Source organism: Toxorhynchites rutilus, chromosome 2 (assembly GCF_029784135.1).
Source record: "Toxorhynchites rutilus septentrionalis strain SRP chromosome 2, ASM2978413v1, whole genome shotgun sequence".
NCBI lineage: Eukaryota > Metazoa > Arthropoda > Insecta > Diptera > Culicidae > Toxorhynchites > Toxorhynchites rutilus.
The window spans coordinates 300,735,700-300,761,085 of NC_073745.1; the positions used below are offsets into that span (position 1 = coordinate 300,735,700).

At 39.1% G+C, this 25,386-nt stretch overlaps 2 protein-coding genes across 2 annotated transcripts; both read left to right on the forward strand.

Moving 5' to 3' along the window:
• The first annotated feature begins 3,376 nt into the window (after positions 1 to 3,376).
• LOC129768110 (bifunctional coenzyme A synthase) lies at positions 3,377 to 5,150 on the forward strand. Its single transcript, XM_055769532.1, has 2 exons — positions 3,377 to 4,177; positions 4,236 to 5,150. Exons 1-2 carry the CDS (start codon positions 3,482 to 3,484, stop codon positions 5,070 to 5,072), a joined length of 1,533 nt encoding a protein of 510 aa, XP_055625507.1. The 5' UTR covers positions 3,377 to 3,481; the 3' UTR covers positions 5,073 to 5,150.
• An 18,503-nt stretch (positions 5,151 to 23,653) lies between these two features.
• Positions 23,654 to 25,026, forward strand: LOC129768323 (thioredoxin-like protein 1). Its single transcript, XM_055769887.1, has 4 exons — positions 23,654 to 23,910; positions 23,976 to 24,132; positions 24,198 to 24,308; positions 24,376 to 25,026. Exons 1-4 carry the CDS (start codon positions 23,816 to 23,818, stop codon positions 24,871 to 24,873), a joined length of 861 nt encoding a protein of 286 aa, XP_055625862.1. The 5' UTR covers positions 23,654 to 23,815; the 3' UTR covers positions 24,874 to 25,026.
• Positions 25,027 to 25,386: the final 360 nt, after the last annotated feature.

Sequence of the window (25,386 nt, forward strand, 5' to 3'; positions counted from 1 at the left end):
TATCAACTTGTTGGTGAGGCGGGGAATTCCCAACGGTGGGGCAGCAACTCAGACTGCAACGGTGAGTGGTGAAACGGTAGAAAACTTTACTGAAACTCTTTGAGCCTTGACAAAGGCTTTTGTTCGGGGTCGGCTCAACACTGCAGAGAAAGACTCGTGGCACTATAACAATTCACTATTCATTTCGACTGTTTTATACAGAGTTTGGAATGGGAATGATAATTTTACGGCATGTGTACTCGTATTTATATCACTCGTTGGGTAGCGGTTGCTACTGTCAAACTGATGTGATGTGATCCTGCTGATCTCGGCTTATTGACTCCACCCATACTGCGTTGGGCGCAACACAGACCATCAACTATTTTGCTTTTAGTTCTAGTCAGCTTCTAAACAGTCCACATTTGGCGATTTGATTTTCTATTATAGATGCAGGGCATTCCTTAGGAATAGAGTAAACAGACTTTTCAAAGTTCATCTCACTCCCACTGGCAACTGTCCGTTTTACCCCGCCAATACGATTAATTCAATAATTCAAATTTTTCCAATAAAAATGAATTTACTTTTCCGTACATACCTAATATCGCTTCTCTGTTAACTCACAAACCGAAATATAATCATCAGCAAATTGAATTTTGATATTAAACCACTCAAAATGCTTAATATCGAAGCAGCTAAAATTACATCCTCACGCGGAATTATGTATGACTAGCTGACCCGGCAAACTTCGTCCCGCCCAACATTTGGGTTTTGTTATCAATGTTATCAATTCACGTTTTCTTACTATGAGCATGTTCATGGGTCCAATCGCAGAACTGTTCATTGATTGATCTTCTAATAGACCCCGTTGAATTTACATTTTACTATAAAATTCCCAGTATTTCTAACAAAACTCAAAATTTTTCAACCACTTGCAAATAACATGTTTCTCCGTTACATGGAATAAATGTTTGATACAGAAAATATGATAGAATACAGACAGCCCTAAATCGGACAATTCCTTCCTCGAGTTCTGCTCTTATCAACAAAATCGGCGATACTCTTTTATTGGTATAGATAGAAGAAGAACATTAAAATCCATTTCCATCTTCGAACAAAGATGAATTTCGCTACCGCAAACATCATATATATGACCCCCTCTCCATTCCAGAGGAAAGAGGGGTGTCATAGCATCATGGAAACATTTCTCATACCCAAAAACCCAAACAGTGCTTGACTAGTTCTCGAGTTATGCAGAAGTTTGTGGTTGTGTGCCCCCCTGTAATTTATGTTTCATTTGTAGAAACATTTATTGTAACCTAAAATCTCCACATGCCTAATTTGGTTCCATGCTTGATTAGTTCTCGAGTTATGCAGAAATTTGGCGAATTTTTCATGGCAGCTCCCTCTTAGAGAGGAGGTGGAGAGTCTAATCATCATAGAAACATTTATTGCTCCCTAAAACCTTCACGTGCCAAATATGGATTCATTTGCTTGATTAATTATTGAGTAATACAGAAATTTGTGTTTCATTTGTATGGCAGGCCCCCCTTAGAGAGGGGGGATGAGTATCTAACTACCGTAAAAACATATATTGCACCACGCCTTGAATGTATTCTGGAGTGACAAGCTCTAGATTACGCGTATTTACAGTGCAAGTAGGAAGAAATTTCTTTGACGAAAAATCCCCCGACCAAAACGGGAATCGAACCCGAACTCTCAGCATGATAATTTGGGACGCTAACCATTCGACCACGGGAGCACAATGTACTCATGGTAAATTACATCCTCTCAAACTAATTTTCACGACAAAGCATAGCAAAACATTTAAATGAATGCAAAATATGCGACAATTTTGCTCTACATGATCCAAATTCATAAAATTCATAAAAAGTATGATACGAAAAACAAATGTCACGGAAAAATAATCTACAGAAACCTCATCACATTTTGAAACTTGACATCTCGCGTGTTTTGGCATCCCTTTTATTCGCGGTTGGTCGAAGAGAAAGCAAGAAAAAGAGTAAGAAGCCAATTTTCATGTTTCGTAGAATAATCACCCCTTTCCGGAACCCGATTGGGTTTGAAATTAGCAAAATGTTGCATTCTATTCGACTTCGAATTATTTCGAAATTTGTTTTTCATCTACACAAGGAGGCCAAATTTGCAGACATGTCTGCAATTTTGCTGATATTAATATTGTGTCGCAACTTTATTGAATTGCAGACTTATAATTTCAGGCTGCAGAGATATGGTATATTTTTTCCTTTATGGCTCGGTTCAATTCTCTGCGCTAACGGCGTTTTTTAAAAGATCACTTTGCAATTATTGTGATAACAGGGGTAGCTGGTGGATATTTGAACATCTCGACATTACAAATTTTCTTCGCAGACTTCTAAATAAACCGTCTGGCATCTCATCACATCCAATTACGTTTACTCTGACAAAGATCAAAACGAAAACAACACATTTGTCAAACCTTTTCAGTTCCACTTAATTTGATTTTTTTATTTTAGTTGCAATCTTCCCCATAAAGGGCCTCTCTACTGAACAAGAACCCGAATCACAAAGACCTTCAAAACAATAACGGGTGTTTCAGGTGAGATTTTTTTTTAACTAACTAACTTTGGCTCCATTTGCTTGATTTCTTCTCGAGTCATGTTTCGAGTTTGGTTTCGAGTTATGTATATTTCCGAATTTCCGAATTATTTCATTGAAGCTCGATGTTTATTTACTTCACGTTTAATAGCGAACATTCAATGTGAACGTGAACGTGCAACTTCAGAGGGAAATGTAAAATTTAATAATCGTTTGATAGTTCTTCCGTTCACATATTTTGTCCTAGGCATCATACCAAACGTGAAAGAACTGTCCTTAAATTACTTTTAACGAAGAACATAATCTATCACAATGCATGGATTGACCTTACATGGCATTTATTCAATCTCTTTATTCACAAAGCAAATATATTGTATTTGTTTAAATTCGGAAATTGTTTCATTCAATCAAAAATTGGATCAATACAAACAAATGATTGCTAAGCTAAGGCAGCCCCACGTCAACCTTGCGGTTATATCATAGATATAACCCACCCATTTTTGTATTTTACAGTCAGTTTGGAACTGAAGGCTGATTTAGACGATGCCAGTGAGAGCGCTGACTGAAGTATCCAGTGAATAGAGAACAGACACTCTGTTCCAGTTAGAGGCCAATTACTTGTTCGATACTGGTACAAATAACTTGAACAGAGTGTCTGTTCTCTGTTCACTGGATACTTCAACTAGAGCGCTGACTGGCATCGTCTAAATCAGCCTTGAGATTCAAAAACGAATTCGCCATAATTAATACAACCACCCTCAACATCATCCCTGATTTTAGTACAGAAAATTGACAACAAATCAATTCCAAAGTTCAGGACAGACCTAATCAAAACAATCCTCTTTCGTGCTAACAATTTGTTGTAATAATCCGGTATCGAACCTGTATTTGATTCACGTATCCAGGTATGTCATCAAAAACGGGCCTTCTCACGGCGGTGCATTTGGCCAACATTTCCAACACTTTGGCCGCCACCAGAAAGTACGCTCTTGGCACTTTATACGTCCAGTTGCACCCCCGGTACAAAGACAAAGCCAGATCAACCGCTTTGGGAAAACTAATTGCCGATGTTTACCAAAGTTCGCCAACAGTTCTCGCGCCAGGGGTGGATTTACGATTTCTTGTGAGCTCCCTCAAAGCGGGTGATTTCATTCCTCCGAAACGGACATTAGACTATCTTTTCTTCGATTATCCGATAGCTTCAAATGTGGACAATTCGGTCGATCCAAGACAAGTTTATTGTGGCACACCCCAAGTGATCGAACTTGGGACACAACCATTCGCGATGAATGACACAGATTTTGAAGATCTGTTGATTTCAACATTTCCAAATGTTGTTCTTGGAGGTACTTTCGATCGTTTGCATGCTGGTCACAAAGTTTTACTGACACAGGCTGTCCTGTTGGCCGAAGAACGACTAGTAGTTGGAGTCACTGACGAAAACATGATCAAAAGCAAACGATTGTGGGAGTTAATTTTGCCGGTTGAGCAACGAATTGCCGAGGTGCGAGATTTTCTGGAAGAAATTGATACCACGATTCGGTATGAAGCCGTCCCTATTAGGGATCCCTTCGGACCCACGGCAACCGACCCGAACATGGATGTATGTATTAGTTCTATGCGAACTCACTCCAACTAATAAAAGATGCACTCATTTGCAGTTAATCGTGGTCAGCACGGAAACGGCTCGAGGTGGCGCCAAGGTGAATGAGTTACGCGTCAAAAACGGCCTTAACCAGCTGGAAGTGTACACCATCGATTTGCTGGACGATGAATCAACCGTCGACGATAAGGAGGACAAAATCAGCTCAAGCAATCAACGAATGGATCTGTTGGGTACTCGTTTGAAACCACGGCAACCCAAGCCTCATCTCAAATCGATGCCGTACGTCATTGGGCTGGTCGGTGGCGTTGCGTCTGGTAAAAGTAAGATGGCCGAACGATTCCGAAAGCTGGGAGCAGGGGTGATCGATTGCGATAAAGTTGCCCATGAACTGTACGAACCGGGTGAGGATTGCTATCAGGCGGTTATAAACAATTTTGGCACGGCGATTGTGAATGAAGACAAGACTATCAACAGGAAGGCACTCGGTGCGATAGTTTTCTCAGATCAGGAAAAACTGAATCTGTTGAATACGATTCTTTGGGATGCGATTCTTGAGCGGACGAAAGAGCGCATACAAAGTTTGTATGAGAAGGAAAACAAGCAGATCGTTATTATCGAGGCGGCTGTTTTGCTGCGAGCTGGCTGGCAGAGCGCCTGTCATGAAGTGTGGTCCTGTATTGTTCCGAAAGAGGAAAGCGTCAAGCGATTAATCGAAAGGAATGGTCTCAGCGAGGCGGAAGCACTGGAGCGTTGTCAGGCACAAATTAGTAATACGGAACTGGTTAAGCATGCAGACGTTGTATTTTGCACTGTCTGGAGTTATGAGTATTCTCAGCAGCAAGCAGAGAGGGCTTGGAGGACGTTGGTGGAAGATTTAAAATTGAAGTTGTGAACATTTATTGTCGGATAGGAAAATAAAGTATGTCATCATGGGGAATTTTCGAAACATAGAAATATTCCTCTCCTATTACATCATTGTGTATCAGTGTCTCGGATAAAACCCCTCGATTTTTGTTTTGCATGTTCTGTGTTTAGGTTTTTATTTTACCCCCAATATATTCCGGTTAGACCTGAGACGAGACATGACAATAGGGTGCCGATTCCGGACCACTTTTTCTGTCAACCACTCGGACCACTTGCAACTCGGCTTCTGATTGGTTGATGAGGAAAATAATTGACAAAGATAAATATACAAAAATGGGATTTTCAACATTTTCAGAGTGTTGCCAAATATATTCAAAGTGGAATAATAGTTGCGTTCACATTTCAATTTAGCGATAATTCCTATAATGGATTCTTTGTATTTTTTCGTTTCTATTACGTCCGGTGTTCAGTTTCCGAAGAGAGGGAAACATTGCATCGGAATTTCCACCCTACATCTTTTTGTAATTCTTTTGCCATCTAGCATAGCATAATAGCAGCGGCCTAGCAAAGAAGAACATTAAATTATTTTCCAAAATTAGGATCAAATAACAAATATAAGAGCAGAAAAAGTATTTAAAATCATGTTGGAACCTGAATAAACATACATACCTACATACCTACAAAAAAAACTGAATAAACGCTATGTTATAATGTGGGAATGTATTATTTTATCAATATTTCAGTACTGTTAGTATATAAACGATATCAAAGTTGAATTATTAGGCCTTATTCCCGTATACACTTCACGGTGAAAAAGAATTGAAGTGTATCCGCGATGACAACGATACGGTGTCGATATCTGGATACGAAATTAGTTTTTAACAAGTCTTACTACTCGGCCCGAAAGCACTTTCAAATTGCTAAAATCTGAATGAAAATTTTTACTTGGCGTTATTTATTCACTTGAAGCACGTCTTTCTTACCCTAACAGGACCTATTTTCTATACACTCCGATATTCTCACTAAAACTTATCATTATAATATAAAATTATCTTCAGATACAATTTTTGTACGAGATTATTTTACCAAATGAAGAGAGCAAAGTTTTCCATTCACATTGAACACAAATTTGAAACGGAGAAGTTACTTTTCATTCATAATTTCTATTTGAAAAGTGTTCATTCTACCTGAAAACCCATCATTTTCTTCAACTCGTAAAACGAAATTTAAAGGCGTGTCGTTCATTTCGTTTTCATCGTGAAGTGTAAACGGTAAGGCCCATAATCTCTTGATAAATGAAATGAACTTTGAATTGAATTCATGTATTTCAACATATCATACTCCTACTATCAAATCTACGTTTTCTAGTTTTCTTTATCTCTTCACATTTAATTTTTTGCATACCAAAATAACAGGAAAATACTTATTGTTTAAAATATGTCACATTCGGTTGAAAAATTAATACAAAAAAATGGTGCAGCTCAGAAAATACATGATACGAAGAACACATGTTTTTCATGGGAAAATAAACTTTCGAAATATTATAACATTTGGCAACCTTCACATCTCGTTTCCCTGTTATCTAGCACTTGGTCGACGAAAAGGCAGAAAGAAGAATAAGAAGCCAGTTGTCACGTCTTGTCTTAGGGTTAGACGTGGTTCTACGTCAAAAAATTATAGGAGGTTGTGTCCAAGATACGACCGCATTGCTGACGTAGAACTACACTGTTATTTTATATAAGTCGCCATACATTGGTGAGTGAAACTACTAGGAATATATACACTTCTCATCATTTTGCGCTCAAAAAAAGTTGCATTACTTTCATGCTCGAGAGAAGCGCAGCTGTTACCCTTAGTGGAGGAAGTTTTGCTACTGGCGAGCGAAACCTAATCACACACAAAATTCCAGAACGACATTTACTTCTTGGTGACTAAACCAGCGAAAAAAACTCTTTTTGTTAATAATAACCTCGAAAACAGTAGCAATGCTTCATTATGATCAATATTAGCGCAAATGCAATCCTAGTTGAAGGCAGTTTTGCGACGGGCACGCGAACCCAAATAATTCCAGTAAGACATTCAACATGCTTGGTATTCCCGAAATAATTTTCTGGCGCACAAACTTAACGCCTGCTTCGCCATAATGTCAGTTTAATGCATTGATGCATTCTCAAAGGCACCAACGAAGCCTTTATGATGACGGAGAACAAAGAATGGAAACAGCTTGGAAACAACTGAAGTATGCCACACAGATTGTACTCTGCTGTAACACCCATCGATGCGAATTCGCTGAAGAGTTTTTCAAGAGCGACCGCCTTCACCACCAGCGGGGGGAGCTTGATTTTGGTTGCTGCCTGGGTAACGGCGTTTACATTTTCGACCGACGCACCGAAATCGCATACTTCGCTGTTGTTCGATGCAGTGTCACACTCGCGAAGGCTCGGTTCAGTGCGAGCGCTTTTCACTGCACCACCATCGCGTGCATCATTAGATGACGCTTGCCTCGAAATTTTATTGCCCCTGGCAATGCGTTCGTTTTTTGCGGGGCTCGAGCCTGCCTTCCTCTTCTTCTTGCTCATCACACATTACTCGAAGCGTCCAATTTATGATGCGGAAAGAAAAACACACGATACGAATAACGCGAATAACGAACAGAAAAACAGGAAGTGGGTTATATCTATGGTATAACCGCAAGGGTGACGTAGGACTATCGTTGATTTAGAGATCATTTGTATGAAGTTGAATCTGAATTCATTCTGAATGAATGAATATTTGGAGAACTTCGAAAACGAGAGCGTTACGTTGGAGGCACAAGGTTTTATGCATCCAATATTGGATACGGAAATATCCTACTGATGGGGAAGAATAATCTTCAGAAGCTATCCTGTTGATTGCGATTGATTGAAAAATCACAAAACCTAATGTATACCAAATACATTAGGTTTTGTGATGTGTTACACAGTGTTACATGGATAGAAAACATTCAAATAAACTCTTTCACATGAATGTATTTTTAAATTCCTAGAGGAACTGACAGATTATTTTCCGGATCTTTCTCGATCCAAACGGAAAGAATTCCGTGCGTGTATGTGTGTGTGTGTAGCGGCTGCTTCGAGATCTTCCCGGGGAACCGTTTGTAGCATCACTCTCCTCCTGATGGATTCCCTTCTGGCCTAAGGTGCACAAACAGGCTCTTGGTGACACCGTTCATCCGCGCTTTCATGATAAACGAAGAGCTTCACCACAACAGCGACAACATGCTCCAATCGCTGTTCAATTAGAACTGAGTGGATTTCCGAGCGGCGCTCGCTTATATACCGATTGGTGATTTCAATAGCCTATTTTGAAAGCAAATTTAAGACTATTGAAACAAGTTTTTGGATCAGAAAGTAACAAGTATAGAACGCGTAGACATTTTATCTTTCGAATGAAGTGTTTATCATACCATTTCGTTCAGTTGTTTAGGAGCTATTAACACTCAAAATCTCGGTCTCCGGCGTAACGCTTTCGTTTTCGAAACTTTGATTTTACACCCCGGTATAGAAATGAAAGACGTAGTCCTACGTCAAAATCAAACGACGATATCCAAGTTGGATTACCACTGGTGGGGTCCAATCTTAGATCGAAGCGCAGCGAAAGCAAAGTGAACTGGATTGCTCAACAGTCCGATGCCGAATGAAAGTTTGCCTCAGCGAGATCCACTGTTTATAGTCTAGGCAAGTATTCCCCTTCATTCTTCTACTTTTCCTTCGTTCACGGAGACTTTAAATCCTACGATTTCCCCTCCGTTGGTCGTCGATAAGTTGCTCGTTATTGACAGCTCTGTTCGGGAAAGCACACAAATGGACAGAACAAATGTATGGGAAAATGGAAACACTTAAATTTTTCATTAATTTTAACCATTTACAAACCAGGGGATTCGTATGTATAGCATATTAAACAAATCTTACGGAATTTCCGATTCGTTTAGTATGTAAATCGCCAAAATCCGTTCGCTACAAAAATAGTTATTAACGTTAACTTTATTTCATAAAAACGTGACCTGTTTTCTGATTTGACACCCTTAATGAAAGACGTAGTTCTACGTCAAAAAAATCGACGAAAATGACAAAGAATACCATTCGCCATCAAAGAAACCATTGATCGATCGTTAAAATGAAATTGGTTAACACCGTCAAATGAGATCCGAAAGCGTTCATTGTCAACCGAAAGCTATTCCCTCTCATTTGAATGTAAAGAATGTGTTAAGTGGAACGCAAACAAATAATTCATCTTCTCAATCTCAGATTTCCGATTTGAAGCACAAGTTCGGTTTAGTGACTGTCATATAGGTGTAGTGGATTCATCTCCGATCAAATTCGTTCCGTCCTTTTTGCTGTCCTGTCTTATGTCCGTTAACCGTGTTTACTATTCGCACAGTGTTTTTATTCTTTCCCTTGCATTCTCTCAATTGACATTGCGAGGGGTGATCCAAATTGAGATCATTATACTAAGGTGAACCGTACAATCCCTCCTTACACTTAGAAAAATCCTCGGTCGAAAACTACCAAATACATTTGGTAATGCAAAATTAGTAGAATGTACGAATTTTTTGTACATATTGTCAACAAACCCGCATCCCTACCAGAGATTAGTATATTTTACTCGATAACATTAGTAAGCTTGGATATTGTCATATCTGAAAACTGGTGAGAAAAGTGCGTATTAACCATTTTCATTGTTCCCATAATGTGCACCCGTGACCGAGTGGTTTGCGTCTCACATTATCATGCCGGTTGTTCGGGTTCGATTCCCGTTCTGGCCGGAGGATTTTTCGTCAAAGGAATTTCCTTCGACTTGCACTGTGGTCACGCGTATTCAAGAGCTTGCCCCTCGGAATACATTCAAGAGCGGTCAAGTATGCCTTATTCAAGCTTGCACGAGATAAGAGAAAGTCATAAGACAAGTAGCCACGGTTAAAAAATTATAGGAAATTGTGTCCAAGACACGACCACTTTGTTGACGTAGAACTACGCTGTTGTTTAGGTCAAGTCGCTTGTTAATAACTTCGGATATTATTTTACACATACACACTTATCTCCGCTTTGCACTCTTCTCAACAGAAGCCCTTTCTATTTACATTTCCAGTTTGGATTAGCTTATAGCGAATTCGTTTTAAAACTGAGTCAGTGCCAAACTGACTCTATAATAAAAAAAAAAACGTTTTCAGCCTCACGAATGCGGTGGTTTGTTGGTATGGTCTGATTTGTTTATATTTGCGACGACAAATGTACAGTGCCGACGTCTGGTGGCGATATTGGTGCTTGGGAGGTAAATTATTCTTTATCAGAACAGAAGGGCCAAGTGCAGTGTAAAAATATAAAAGTTTGAATGAAAATTTCTACTTCATATTGCTTGATTACCTAGCACATGTAGTTCTAACACTCACTTAACCATTTGTCGATGCATTTCCTGTTTGTTCCACAAAAAATTACTATTATAATATAAAATCATCATTAGACACAGTTTTCGTATAATATGTTTCAGCGTTATCGGAAAAAACCACTCATTTCATCACATAAAATAAATATTCGATACGTTAAAGTATATTTTCATTCATAATTTTGATTTTGAAAGCAGGTTTATTCCACCTGAATATCCATCATTATTTTCGCCTCCCAATGAAAGCACACGTAGCTTAATGCCGTCTACTCGAATTGTTACGCCACAATTATTTGTGAAACCTAAAATTGTTTTTTATGTGTTTCCATAGTTTATAAGTCCAATTTTGTATTGTTATAACTGGTTCTGTTGTTGTTGTTAAATGTAAAAAAATTGCTATAAAAAAATTGTGCAACCTACTAACCCACACCTTTGAGGAGTAAACCACTGCACTGAGAGGAAAATTTAGTATATATGACCAATTTTTTGGTAAATATTACCAATCCCTAGTCATTTTCTACCCTACTAATCATTGGTACATCCTACGAAAACAATTTGGTTTGTAAGTCCAATGTTGGCTCAATTTCAGCTTTAGTAATGGCTAATTTGTTGGCCCTCCATTGGTTCAATAATTTTTTTATTTAATTATATAATAATTTAATTTAATTTTTATTTATATTTTTATTAATATTCTTAATCCTTTCCTATTTTTTATAAAATATTGAAAAGTTTTTCCTGCATGCTTTTAGCGAGCGAGTTGGATATCACAGTACTCAAAAGTGTGCTTTTTCGGACACTTTGCTGGATCGCAAATTGCATCGATTCGTTCTCATCTTCGAAGATGATTTGACGCCGGAAATCGACACCGCGTCGTACGTACTCAAATGGGACATCGAAACAGTAAACCTCGATAATGCATGCCGTACGCTCTTCGCTTTCTTTGATGTGGCTCACACTGGTCACGGGTGTCTCTTATTCGAATACGTTGCCAAATATGATAACCGCGTTCAACACATGGAACAGCGGTATTTCTATAAAATAGAACGAATTGCGTAACATAGTGCCAATAATTTCGCGGTTTCAGAATATACTCTTCAAAATCAGAATCCGAACTGGATTACGATTCCAAGAATACAAAACCAAAAGCAGCAGGTTCTCCATTTTCATAGTCTTTATTTTTAGATTTTCCAAAACAATACTCGGAACTTGATAGTTCAGTATAGTTATATTGGTGAACCCGAGTGCCAACCCGTGAAACATCTCAGTGCGAAACTAACAGCTTTCGGGGCGAACTAGTGCGAGTGCGAAACTGAGTGAATAAAAAAAAGTTTTGACAGCAGTTAGTGCGGCACTGGGGTTGAAACTGAACATAAACGAATTCGCTATTAGCTGTCATCCTTGGTGGAGATAGTTTTTTCTTGGTAAGCCGATTATAGCCCAGTTTGATGATTCCCCACACGATTGTGTAGTTCAGAACCTTAATGGAATGGCGTCAGCTTGACGTAATGATTGCAATGCCAGAGACATCAGCGAGTAAGTAATTTGGTCGCGTCCACAGCTCAATCCGAAACGAAGACATGTGATGACGCAAAACAAGGAAGAAAAAGCGATGTTCATTGCTTCGTATCTAAAACGATAATGAAAGAAATGTATGAGAAAATGGAAATCCTTCTAGTTTTCATCAATTGAAACCGTTTACACGCCAGGGGATTATAATATATAGCATAAAAAACAAATCTTAGGGAATTTCCGTCTAAATCCGTTCGTGGCAAAAATAGTTATTAACGTTAACTTTATTTCACAAAAACATGACCTGTTTTCTGATTTGGCACCCTTCCTGAAAGACGTAGTTCTACGTCAAAAAGTTTAGGGGATTGCGTTTTGGACACGACCGCCTTTCCGACGTCGAACTACTAATTTGATACGGAAAAGTTTATTTTCATTCATAATTTTAACTTTAAAAACGTGTTCATTTTACCTGAAAACCAATTATTTTTTGATGTTCCCCTAAACTAGTAAAAGAAGCTCAATGCCGTCAAAGCGAATCACCCCCCAAATCTTCTCAAGAAGAATTTTTGGATTTTCTATGTTTGGTTCCACCATTAAAAAACGAGAAGTGGGTTATATCTGTGATATAACCGCAAGGTAGCAAGGTCATTTATTTGAAATTGCATTTGAATCAATTCTTAATGAATGAATGAATGAATATTTTGAAAGATTGCTGAAAGTTTTGACGTAGGACTACGTCTAACCGGAAGATATAGGGGGTGAAATGGGAATCTAGGCACTGAACAAGTAGGAAAAAATGCAAGATTTGGAACGCTTATAACTCGAGCATTTCTCAATAGATCGCAAAGGTTTTTGCATCAATTGATAGGAAATATATCTACGCATCTATCATAACGAATAACATTTCATTTTTCTTGAGATAAATAATTGAATAATTGTGAAATATCAAGCGTTGTCAAAATGCACTATGTGCCCATTTTTGATTGGTCCATTTTGTGCTCCTCAAATCGTACCGACCAAAACGGGCAACCAGCGGCAGCAGCGAAATAGAATGAAGCACGCTTGGAAAGGAAAAAGAAAAAAATTAACGATACATTGGTCGCAGTCTCACACATGCGTAATTCTCGAGCCAGCCAGTCAGCTTAAAAATCCCCGCTCCGCTGCCGTAACGATCATTCTTTGTGTGGACACCGACTGGACAACATCGTTGCTGGACGAGCTGGACGGCGAGGGATCGAGTGCCTTTCTCAAGGCAAGAGGGCGGAGGTGGTAGCGCTGGAGTAGAGTAATAGAGTAGAGCAGAGTTTTCAAAGGGCCTTTCTCAAGGCTAGAGACGAATGAACTGCAAAAGTTTAAAGTCTCTATAATTCAAGACCTTCCTTCCTTCCGTAACGATCACTCTCATTCAAACCGTACACCACATCGGTTCGCATCACAACACATCAACAAACCAACCCAAGCAGCCATGTCTGGACATGGTAAAGGAGGAAAAATGAAGGGAAAGGCAAAATCCCGCTCGAACCGTGTTTAGTTTCGGCCGCCGAAGTGATCGAGTTAGCTAGCAAAGCTGCTCGCGACGATAAGAAAACCCGCATTCGGAACAGAACACATTTGGTTCGGTGGACATCAAGACAACAGGCAGTTGCAGCGAGTGGCGAGTGGCAAACGCAATCGCAAAACGGCATCAGGTACCAGAAGAAAAAAGTTTGTTCTTTATACAAACTGCGTTGGTGGCAAATCCAGAACAAGGCGGCATCGAGGGCATTCGAAATGGTTTTTTTTTCAAAACCACGAGTACTAAGTTGTCTAAATTGGAACCATTCCATAAAACAAGGCGCTTTTCAGGGCCATTAAACCTTCCAAAAAAGAGTTTACGAAATACAGTTCAATGCTTTCTAAAACATTATCCAAAATAATAATAAAACACAAATTGATTTTTCATAATTTGTTTGCCAGGATCTGATGAGTATGTGAATTTGGCAGTTGTTCTGAGCTTATTGATAGTTGGGGACTTTCCTGATTATTCAATTTTCACCAATTCTTGAATTGTTTCCAGATTGAAAGTACAGCAATTTACAATTAGTTCGACAGTTAGCTAATTGGACGGACATGTAATGCGACTTATTTAGTTGGACATTTTTGTAAACATAGAGATCCAAATTATGACCCCACATTGAAAGTCGACACTGTACCACTGTCATCGCAAATGTTCAATTACAGGTTAAAATCGCCTCCAATGCGACACTGAGTGGCGCTTCGGCACGTCGCATTGAATGTAATTTACTGTACAACATGTCACAAAGCTGGATGGGAAGAAATTTTCCAACTGTGAAAGCTGTGGCGAGTGGCAACAAATCGCTAAACAGGAAGGTTTAGCCGAACAAGATGGGGATATCGAGTGATAACAAAACAATAAACTCTTTAGATTGAAGATAATTTTGTGATCCTGAAAAGGACCCTTTTTAGCCTGCATGTGAATCCAACGAGCGAACAAATCGTAATGAATGTATTTTTTTGCCATCGCTTCCTTTTAACGCTCATTCGTTCGTCTCGTTGGACTCGCCACTCTGGCTGAGTCTGCCGATTTGTCTCTATTCTGTGAGTGTGTACCGCTAGAGTATAAAACACGCGGACCCCAAAAAAATATCTTATTTTCTTTCAAACCGTAAACCCGTGTGGTTGTACGGCATCGGCATCGTGGACGTAACAAAGGAGGACAAGTTAAGGGAAAGGCAAAGTCTCACTCGAACCGTGCAGGTCTCCAGTTCCCTGTTGGTCGCATTCACTGATTGCTCCGCAAGGGTAACTAGGCCGAACGGATTGGTGCCGGAGCACCAATATTCCTAGCAGCGATTATAGAGTTTCGGCCGTCGGAGTGCTCGAGTTGGCTTGCAAAGCTGCTCACGACAATCAGAAAACCCGCATCAAGAACAGAGCAGCTTCGGTTCGGCGCTCATCAAGGCAACAATTAGTTTCAGTGAGTGGCAAAGTGTTTCTCCGGCACGTCGCATTAAATGTAATTTACTGAACAACATGTACAAGCTGGATAGGAAGAAATTTTCCAACTGTGAAAGCTGTGACGAGTGGCAAACGCAATAGCTAAACAGGAAGGTTTAACCGAACAAGATGGGAATATCGAGTGATAACAAAAACACAACACCAAAGGTTCTTTTCAGAATCATCAACATGTTCATAAAGAGTAAACAGTAAACTAATCCATTTTTCAGGTAGATAGGTAGGTATTCACGTAGGAGAAGAAAATAAAACAATATATTTAAAATATATATTTAACAAAAGCTGTTCCGTTTGTATAGTCCTACGTCACTCCGGTTATGTCCCCGACATTACCCACCCGTCTTTTTTCTTGTAAGTGTGTGGATGGATGATATCCATACTTATAGGATATGGTATTAACATAAAATTCAACTCTTACGAACTTGTTGGTGGTCCCGAATCGAACCGATGGAATTTGAGTGGCCTTGTGAAAGCAACTAAAGATGTTTCATACATGATACATTATTGTTTTCGTGAGAATAACACGAGATTTTTCCTGATCACTCCATGCGCAGAATAGAAACTGAGGGATCCACTTTACGGTGAAAACGAAAGACTTTAGTCTATATAACCTTGCATAAAATTCATTCCGTTTTCATCGTGATGTGGCAATTTTACATTACTGTTCCATGCGGCAGCAGAACAGAAACATATGCTATTAGATTGCATATGTGGGAACTCCAAGTCGAATGTATAAATATGTTCGAATATTCCTTCGCTCGGACGCATTCATACGCAATTAATTTTTCATGACTGTCTCATGCGAAAACAGAACAGAAACTGATGCACGTAAAAGTACTCACCCCTTGTATGTGTCCGCTGTGGTTTCCCAAAAACTAATGCAAGCGAGCAAAATAAATCACAGCTTGCATGTATTTGCTATGACGATTTCTCCAGGTGCCTAGATTTTGCGTCCGTGTTCTGGACAAGAATCTTAACAGTTAATAATCTGAAGATGCAATATCTGGTGTGTAAGGCGGGTGGAGTTTTAGAAGTGCCCTAGGAGCGTTCTGGATCGTTGATTTTCAAACGTTCAGTTGCTAGCAGTACTTGTTGGAATTCATCGAAACTAGTTGCTTGGTAGATGCTCATGATACAGATTTTCTTCCAGTCCTAGCCATAACATTCTTCAAGCGAAAACCTGCTTCGGGGTTCCATTTACTTGCTAAGATTTTTGACGTAGGACTACGTCTTTCATTTCTATACCGGGGTGTAAAATCAAAGTTTCGAAAACGAAAGCGTTACGCCGGAGACCGAGATTTTGAGCGTTAATAGCTCCTGAACAACTGAACGAAATGGTATGATAAACACTTCATTCGAAAGATAAAATGTCTACGCGTTATATACTTGTTACTTTTGACGTAGGACTACGTCTTTCATTTCTATACCGGGGTGTAAAATCAAAGTTTCGAAAACGAAAGCGTTACGCCGGAGACCGAGATTTTGAGTGTTAATAGCTCCTAAACAACTGAACGAAATGGTATGATAAACACTTCATTCGAAAGATAAAATGTCTACGCGTTCTATACTTGTTACTTTCTGATCCAAAAACTTGTTTCAATAGTCTTAAATTTGCTTTCAAAATAGGCTATTGAAATCACCAATCGGTATATAAGCGAGCGCCGCTCGGAAATCCACTCAGTTCTAATTGAACAGCGATTGGAGCATGTTGTCGCTGTTGTGGTGAAGCTCTTCATTTATCATGAAAGCGCGGATGAACGGTGTCACCAAGAGCCTGTTTGTGCACCTTAGGCCAGAAGGGAATCCATCAGGAGAAGAGTGATGCTACAAACGGTTCCCCGGGAAGATCTCGAAGCAGCCGCTACACACACACACACACACATACACGCACGGAATTCTTTCCGTTTGGATCGAGAAAGATCCGGAGAATAATCTGCCAGTTCCTCTAGGAATTTAAAAATACATTCATGTGAAAGAGTTTATTTGAATGTTTTCTATCCATGTAACACTGTGACCGAATATGTTTCAATCAAGTGCTATTAACAGATGGTTATCGAGTTAGCATTAACCACTGGTGGGCTTCCAGTATCGAGGAAAATGTGGAAATATCTAATCGTTACTGAAAATAATCTGCCAGTTCCTCTGGGAATTTAAAATTACATTCATATGAAAGAGTTTATTTTAATGTTTTCTATCCATGTAACACTGTGACCAAATACATTAGGTTTTGTGATTTTTCAATCAATCGCAATCAACAGGATAGCTTCTGAAGATTATTCTTCCCCATCAGTAGGATATTTCCGTATCCAATATTGGATGCATAAAACCTTGTGCCTCCAACGTAACGCTCTCGTTTTCGAAGTTCTCCAAATATTCATTCATTCAGAATGAATTCAGATTCAACTTCATACAAATGATCTCTAAATCAACGATAGTCCTACGTCACCCTTGCGGTTATACCATAGATATAACCCACTTCCTGTTTTTGATCCAAAAACTTGTTTCAATAGTCTTAAAATTGCTTTCAAAACAGGCTATTGAAATCACCAATCGGTATATAAGCGAGCGGCGCTCGGAAATCCACTCAGTTCTAATTGAACAGCGATTGGAGCATGTTGTCGCTGTTGCGGTGAAGCTCTTTATTTATCATGAAAGCGCGGATGAACGGTGTCACCAAGAGCCTGTTTGTGCACCCTAGGCCAGAAGGGAATCTATCAGGAGGAGAGTGATGCCACAAACGGTTCCCTGGGAAGACATCGCTACACACACATACACGCGCGGCTATTAACAGGTAGTTATCGAGTTGGCATTAACCACTGGTGGGCTTCCAGTATCGAGGAAAATGTGGAAATATCTAATCGTTACTGAAAATAATCTGCCAGTTCCTTTGGGAATTTTCAAAATATATTCATGTTAAAGAGTTTATTTGAATGTTTTCTTTCCATGTAACACTGTGATCAAATACATTTGGTTTTGTGGTTTTTCAATCAATCGCAATTAACAGGATAGCTTCAGAAGATTATTCTTCCCTATCAGTAGGATATTTCCGTATCCAATATTGTATGCGCCCGCAATCGATTATTGCTCAGTCGCCGAAAGTTCCGAGCTCAGAGAGTTCATTCTCCTCTAGTTTGCCTTCCAAATTGCCATCGTAAACCACACCTTCTCTCGATTCAATCACGCACAAAAAGCATACTTAAGCGATATTCTGGTGGTGAGACGCATTCATTTTTCGTGAGGACATCGACAAAACAACATTGTTGCTGAGGGTGCTGGACAGCGAAGGATCGAGATCTGCTCTGAAACGCAAGCAGTTTGTTTGAAACTGTGAGGGAGCACAGACAAGCCGATCCTTCAGGAGAAGAGAAGGTGACCATCGAAGCAGCCATTACACACACACATACACGCACGGAATTCTTTCCGTTTGGATGCCATTCAGCATCGAGAAAGATCCGGAAAATAATCTGCCAGTTCCTTTGGGAATTTAAAAATACATTCATGTGAAAGAGTTTATTTGAATGTTTTATATCCATGTAACACTGTGACCAAATTTGTTTCAATCAAGTGCTATTAACAGATGGTTATCGAATTAGCATTAACCACTGGTGGGCTTCCAGTATCGAGGAAAATGTGGAAATATCTAATCGTTGCTGGAAAATAATCTGCCAGTTCCCCTTGGAATTGAAAATTACATTCAAGCGAAAGAGTTTATTTTAATGTTTTCTATCCATAAAATATCCATATAATACATTTGGGTTTATGATTTGCCAATCAAGTACAGTTAGCAGGAAATCTTCTGAAGATTATTCTTCAGAACAAGGTTTTTCGTATCCTATATTGGATGCATAAAACCTTATGCCTCCAACGTAACGCTCTCGTTTTCGAAGTCCCCCAAATATTCATATATTCATTCATTCAGAATGGATTTAGATTCAACTTCAAACAAATGATCTCTAAATCAACGATAGTCCTACGTCACCCTTGCGGTTATACCATAGATATAACCCACTTCCTGTTTTTTAACTCAACATTCTTGTAAATGATTTGCCCTTTCCAATTCGTTACAAATATGTATTTTTGTCGCGTTTATGAAACGAATCGCAGATTGAGATAAGTCCCTTCAAGTTTTTTTCGGTAAAATAAACCCTTATTCCGGAATCCGGTCGGATTTGAAATTAGCACAATGTTGCGTTCTTTAAGAGGGTATTCTATTCTAGAAGTTTGAAAAAATCAATTTCTTTTCTTCATATTTCTCTAATTCAGACATTTAAGAATATACCATAGGAAAGACTTTTCGAAAATCTCATTATTTACCAAGTTATAGCCATTTTAGTGATGCGATATCTTATCTAGTACGGCCATAACAATTAACTTCAAACGCGTTTTTCTCGAAACATGTTTTTTTCAAACTGGCTTACACGATATCTCAAGTTCTACTTATCCGATCTATGTTTATATGAATACAATCTGTATGTATCTTTCTATCGCATGAACCTTTAAAAAATCATAATTTTGTAACTTTACTATTTTAAAAAAATCAAGAAACTTAAAAAAATGTTTTAAACAGCATTTTTTTTCTTCAAATTTCCGCCATGTTATCAAAAAACACGTTTTTGACTTGTCCGAGGTTCATGTGATACTGGCATCTTTACTGATTCAGAATCTGTTCGATTTGCTTGTTTCAGAGAACCAGAAGTGCTGGAATCTTGTACGCCATGGCACAACATTTTTTTGAACCCCCTCACTTGATCAGCTTCTAATTATGGATATATTTTTTTTTCGTTCAATTTTCGTTTTATTGTTGAAAGATAGATAAACAAATAGTGATATAATGGATGGTAAAAATATTCTTTGTTTTACTTTTTCGGAGCTCGAAGAAACGTCCGAAATTCGGTCTCTATCCCCCTTAATCTGATCGAGTCAGATCCTATCGGATTGTATGTTGCAACCTTGAAAAGCGGAATGCAAAAGTTTATTTCGTTCGGATTGCGATATGTCAAATCCGATCGGGCTCCGTAATATATGTTAATATGTAGTCCACGCAGTGTTGCATGTTTGCATGTTGCATGCATGTTTTTCGTGATGTTTCGTTTCTGTGATTTCGGTGATTTTCGACATCTGTAGCGAATCTACTAATTCATGTGCATGAAAGCAGCATGAACTTTCCAGACAACTCAAAAGAAGCGCATTACAAAAATTACCAGACATCAATGAAGAACAACATCATTGCAAGAAATAGATCTCCAGAGATACGCCCAGCAAACATTAAATCGCATAACAAGCGTATATATAACATCATATGCCCTAAAATTTGGTTGGCATATAATGCGCCTAACTGGCATATGCATGCAAAAGTGGAGGCCATATACATACATGGCAAATGCTTACCGAATTTGTTTGGATGAATATGCAACTTTGACCGGCTATAATAGCGATTATGTTGGAATTGAATTGCGATCTAATATGAATATATTCATGAATTGTCAAAGCACCAAATACGACTTTTACCATACTCATATACGATTTATTACAGACATAGAAAAAAAAAACAAATGGCGCAAAATATTTTCGTGAAATGTTTATTATAACCTCACGAATCGCCATTTTTATATATGAGTATTTATGTTCGTAGAAGTAATAATTGATTGATTGACTTATGTTGGGAGTGGAATATGAATGTTTAAAATGACACAGATTGATGTTTGGTGAAAACTGCTCCGATGTGGGTTCGAACTGCGGTCGTCTGGATTATTATCCACCAGCTATCTCGCGCGGCTATCTGAAATTTAATTCAACAGCGGTTAAAACTTTCGCGTGCATCAGCATTTCATTGACATTTCAATATGATGTAATATGTTCTTTATTAGGATCTAATATGATTACTGTTTCATGATTTGCTTCAGCATGCAACACGATTTACTGCAGTACTGAATCGATTTTTAAGTCGTGATTTTTAATACAGTAGAACCCCGATTATCCGTGGAATAGTACGGCAAGGCCTCCGCGGATTACGAAAATCACGGATAACGTAATAAATTACTAAAAATGAGATTCGAACACAAAAAAAAATATTTCGGCATGATAACTAAGTTTTACGAATACAGGCATCATTAAACTATGCATCTGTAAAGTCGTACACACCAGGGGTCAATTAATGTAAAAGCCATAACCAAAACAAAATAGCAAAAGCCTATCACTCACTGATCAATTCCGGGAAAGTCCATAGAATTACTATGGAACTCACTTCCGCGGATAAACCACACCGCGGATCATCCGCTCGTGGATAATCGAGGTTCCACTGTACTAAAAAAATCAAACATTCTTCTTGTTATTGGGTGTCTTCATCCTGGCGGATTTAATGGCCCTCTATTACCGATTGGAATAAATTGGATCCTAGTTCATGTGCGTTACCTTCAGAATATACATTTCAGGAAACAGGTTCAGTCAGATGAAAAAATATGGATGTTTGACCGAGCAGCACTTTCAGGCAGTTCAGTATTTTTATTGATGAATACTGAGTACTCAGGGCGGGCGTGAAGTTAAAAAAGACGGGTGGGTAATGTCGGGGACATAACCGGAGTGACGTAGGACTATGCAAAGGGGACAGCTTTTGTTAAATATATATTTGAAATATATTGTTTTATTTTCTTCACCTACGTGAATACCTACCTATCTACCTGAAAAATGGATTAGTTTACTGTTTACTCTTTATGAATATGTTAATGGTTCTGAAAAGAACCTTTGGTGTTGTGTTTTTGTTATCACTCGATATTCCCATCTTGTTCGGCTAAACCTTCCTGTTTAGCGATTTGTTGTCACTCGCCACAGCTTTCACAGTTGGAAAATTTCTTCCCATCCAGCTTGTGACATATTTTACAGTAAATTACATTCAATGGCACGTCGCATTACCACCACTCAGTGCCGGATTGGAGGTAATTTTAACCTGTAATTGAACATTTGCGATGACAGTGGATATAGTGTCGACTTTCAATGTGGGATCATAATTTGGATCTCTATGTTTACAAAAATGTCCAACTAAATAAGTCACATTACATGTCCGTCCAATTAGCTAAATGTCGAACTAATTGTAGATTACTGTACTTTCAATCTGGAAACAATTTAAGAATTGGTGAAAATTGAATAATCAGGAAAGTCCCCAACTATCAATAAGCTCAGAACAACTGCCAAATTCACATACTCATCAAATCCTGGCAAACAAATTATGAAAACATCAATTTGTGTTTTATTATTATTTTGGATAATGTTTTAGAAAGCATTGAACTTTATTTCCTAAACTCTTTTATGGAAGGTTTAATGGCCCTGAAAAGCGCCTTGTTTTATGGAATGGTTCCAATTAAGAAAACTTAGTACTCGTGGTTTTGAAAAAAACCATTTCGAACGCCCTCGATGCCGCCTTGTTCTGGATTTGCCACCAAAGCAGTTTGTATAAAGAACAAACTTTTTTCTTCTGCTACCTGATGCCGTTTTGCGATTGCGTTTGCCACTCGCCATTCGCTGCAACTGCCTGTTGTCTTGATATCCGCCGAACCGAATGTGTTATGTTCCGAATGCAGGTTTTCTTATCGTCGCGAGCAGCTTTGCCAGCCAACTCGATCACTCCGGCGGCCGAAACTATATAACGCCGGCTAGGTGGACTGGTACACAGGTACTAACGCGCTCGACCTAGCTACCTTTTCCGGTGCAATTGGCGGATACACCTACGGGAAATTGCAGACCACCACGGTTCGAGCGGGATTTTGCCTTTCCCTTCACTTTTCCTCCTTTGCCATATCCAACCATGACTGCTTGTGTTGGTTTGTTGATGTGAGGTGATGCGAAACGATGTGGTGTACGGTTCGGATGAGAATGATCGTTACGGCAGCGGAGAGGGGATTTTTAAGCTGACTGGCTGGCTCGAGAATTACGCATGTGTGAGACTGCGACCAATGTTTCGTTCATTTTTTTCATTTTCCTTTCCAATCGTGCTTCATTCTATTTCGCTGCTTCTCTGGTTGCCCGTTTTGGTCGGTACGATTTGAGGAGCACAAAATGGACCAATCAAAAATGGGCACATAGTGTATATGGACAATGCTTGATATTTCACAATTATTCAATTATTTATCTCAAGAAAAATGAAATGTTATTCGTTATGATAGATGCGTAGTTATATTTCCTATCAATTGATGCAAAAACCTTTGCGATCTATTGAGAAATGCTCGAGTTATAAGCGTTCCAAATCTTGCATTTTTTCCTACTTGTTCAGTGCCTAGATTTCCATTTCACCCCCTATATCTTCCGGTTAGACGTAGTCCTACGTGAAAAAATCGTGTAAATACAAAACATATCTCATTCAATTTTGACTACTAACTTGTATGTTTTACTTCAAAAAATACTTAACGTGTCCACGTGGACAGTATTAAAACCCCCTCCCTCCTCACCGTGAACAAGCTTGGACATTTTCGTAACCTCTACCCCCCCAAAAGTTGTCCACGTAGTATGTGGACAGCCCCTTAAGAGAAGTTTTTATTCAGAAAAGTTATTAGCAAACGATTCGGCCCCCATAAAAAAATGTTCTTTACATTTTAGTACCAAAACAACAAAACACTGCAAATTGCAACACCACCTCCGCTTGAAAACGAAATCCAATTTGGCATTTTGACATTTCCCTGCAGGTAAGCAAAAATCTCTCGTCATCTTCGTCAGTCCGCTCATATTTTGTCTGCCGTTGTTGAGTTCAATTACAATCATTGTGATATTCGCCTAACGATTTCCTACAAGCAAACAAGTGGACTGATAATCTTTCATAGTAGGTTCTAATCGATTAGGATGGCCGTCAAAGCGATAAACGACGAAGGTCACTTCCAGGCGGAATTGTCCGCGGCGGGAGGAAAATTGGTCGTAGTGGATTTCACTGCCACTTGGTGAGCGTTTTTGTCTACAACAAAAAAAAATCGTAAATTCTCATAAAATTTGATTCGTATTTCAGGTGTGGACCTTGCCGAAACATTGCTCCTCTGTTCGATCAGCTTCCGGCGAAGTATCCAAAGGCTGTCTTCCTGAAGGTAGACGTTGACAAATGCGCCGAAACGGCATCCTCTCAGGGTGTGTCGGCGATGCCGACGTTCATCTTTTACCGGGCGAGGGTAAGTTGATGTAAAGTTTGATGCGAAACTGGAAACGAATCCACAGAATAAAATCTGTTTTCCAGACAAAGGTTGACCGCATGCAGGGAGCCGATATCAATGGGTTGGAAGCTAAAATCCAAAAGCACTACGTTTCTAGTGCTGATGAGTCGGGCGAAGATTACGGTCATGGGTTGGTAGGTTCAGTGATAAAGCTATAAGACGCAGCTGGATTATTACTCTTAACCATTTGAATCGTTTCAGTTGGATCTAGCCACTTTCATCCAGAAAAATCAATGCGAGTGTCTGAACGAATCGGATGATCATCCGCTGGCGAATGCGCTTAGTTCGAACACTGGTCATCTGGCTTCGGATTGCGACGAGCAGTTGATTATTTCGATAACCTTCAATCAGGTGGTAAAGATTCATTCGATAAAACTAAAGGCGCCGCCATCGCACGGACCGAAAAATGTAAAACTGTTCATCAACCAACCGCGAACCATCGATTTCGACATGGCCGAATCGTACGTTTCGGTGCAGGATTTGGTGGTGGATCAGAAGGATCTAGAATCGGGAGCCCCGATTCAGCTGCGATTCGTGAAGTTCCAGAACGTGCAGAACATTCAGCTGTTTGTGAAGGACAATCAGTCGGGCGATGAGACCACAATCATTGACCATTTAGCCTTCATCGGGTCGCCGATTGCGACAACGAAAATGGATGATTTCCAGCGAATAGCCGGCAAAAAGGGCGAGAGTCACTAGTCGACCAGAGGAAGAAGGATGACAGGAAGTGAGGACGAAACCCTGCACTACTTTGGATGGCGTTGTTATCATTTCACAACGCAGGGAATGCAAGATCATCTGAAATGGAAAAGTTTTCGTTTTTTAAAATTATAATACATTATAGTAAACGAACTCATGAAAAAGAAACACTTATTTTGGAAAGAAATTCACATTCACTTCATGTTAAGCTAGAATATGTCTCAATATATATATATATATATATATATATATATATATATATATATATATATATATATATATAAAAGTGGTGACAAAAATAATAATACACTGCTAATGTAAGTAATATGCGCCTACTCGCATGCTATACTTCAGCTCAATTCAGGTATTTGAATATTTCAAAACATAGGGTAGATAGGTGCACTATGGTCCCCCTAAGAACGAAACGTCCTAAATCTTGTAGGAACATCTATAAATTATGCTATATATTAAAACATCACGACATCACGAAACTTATTGATCGATGTAGATTGT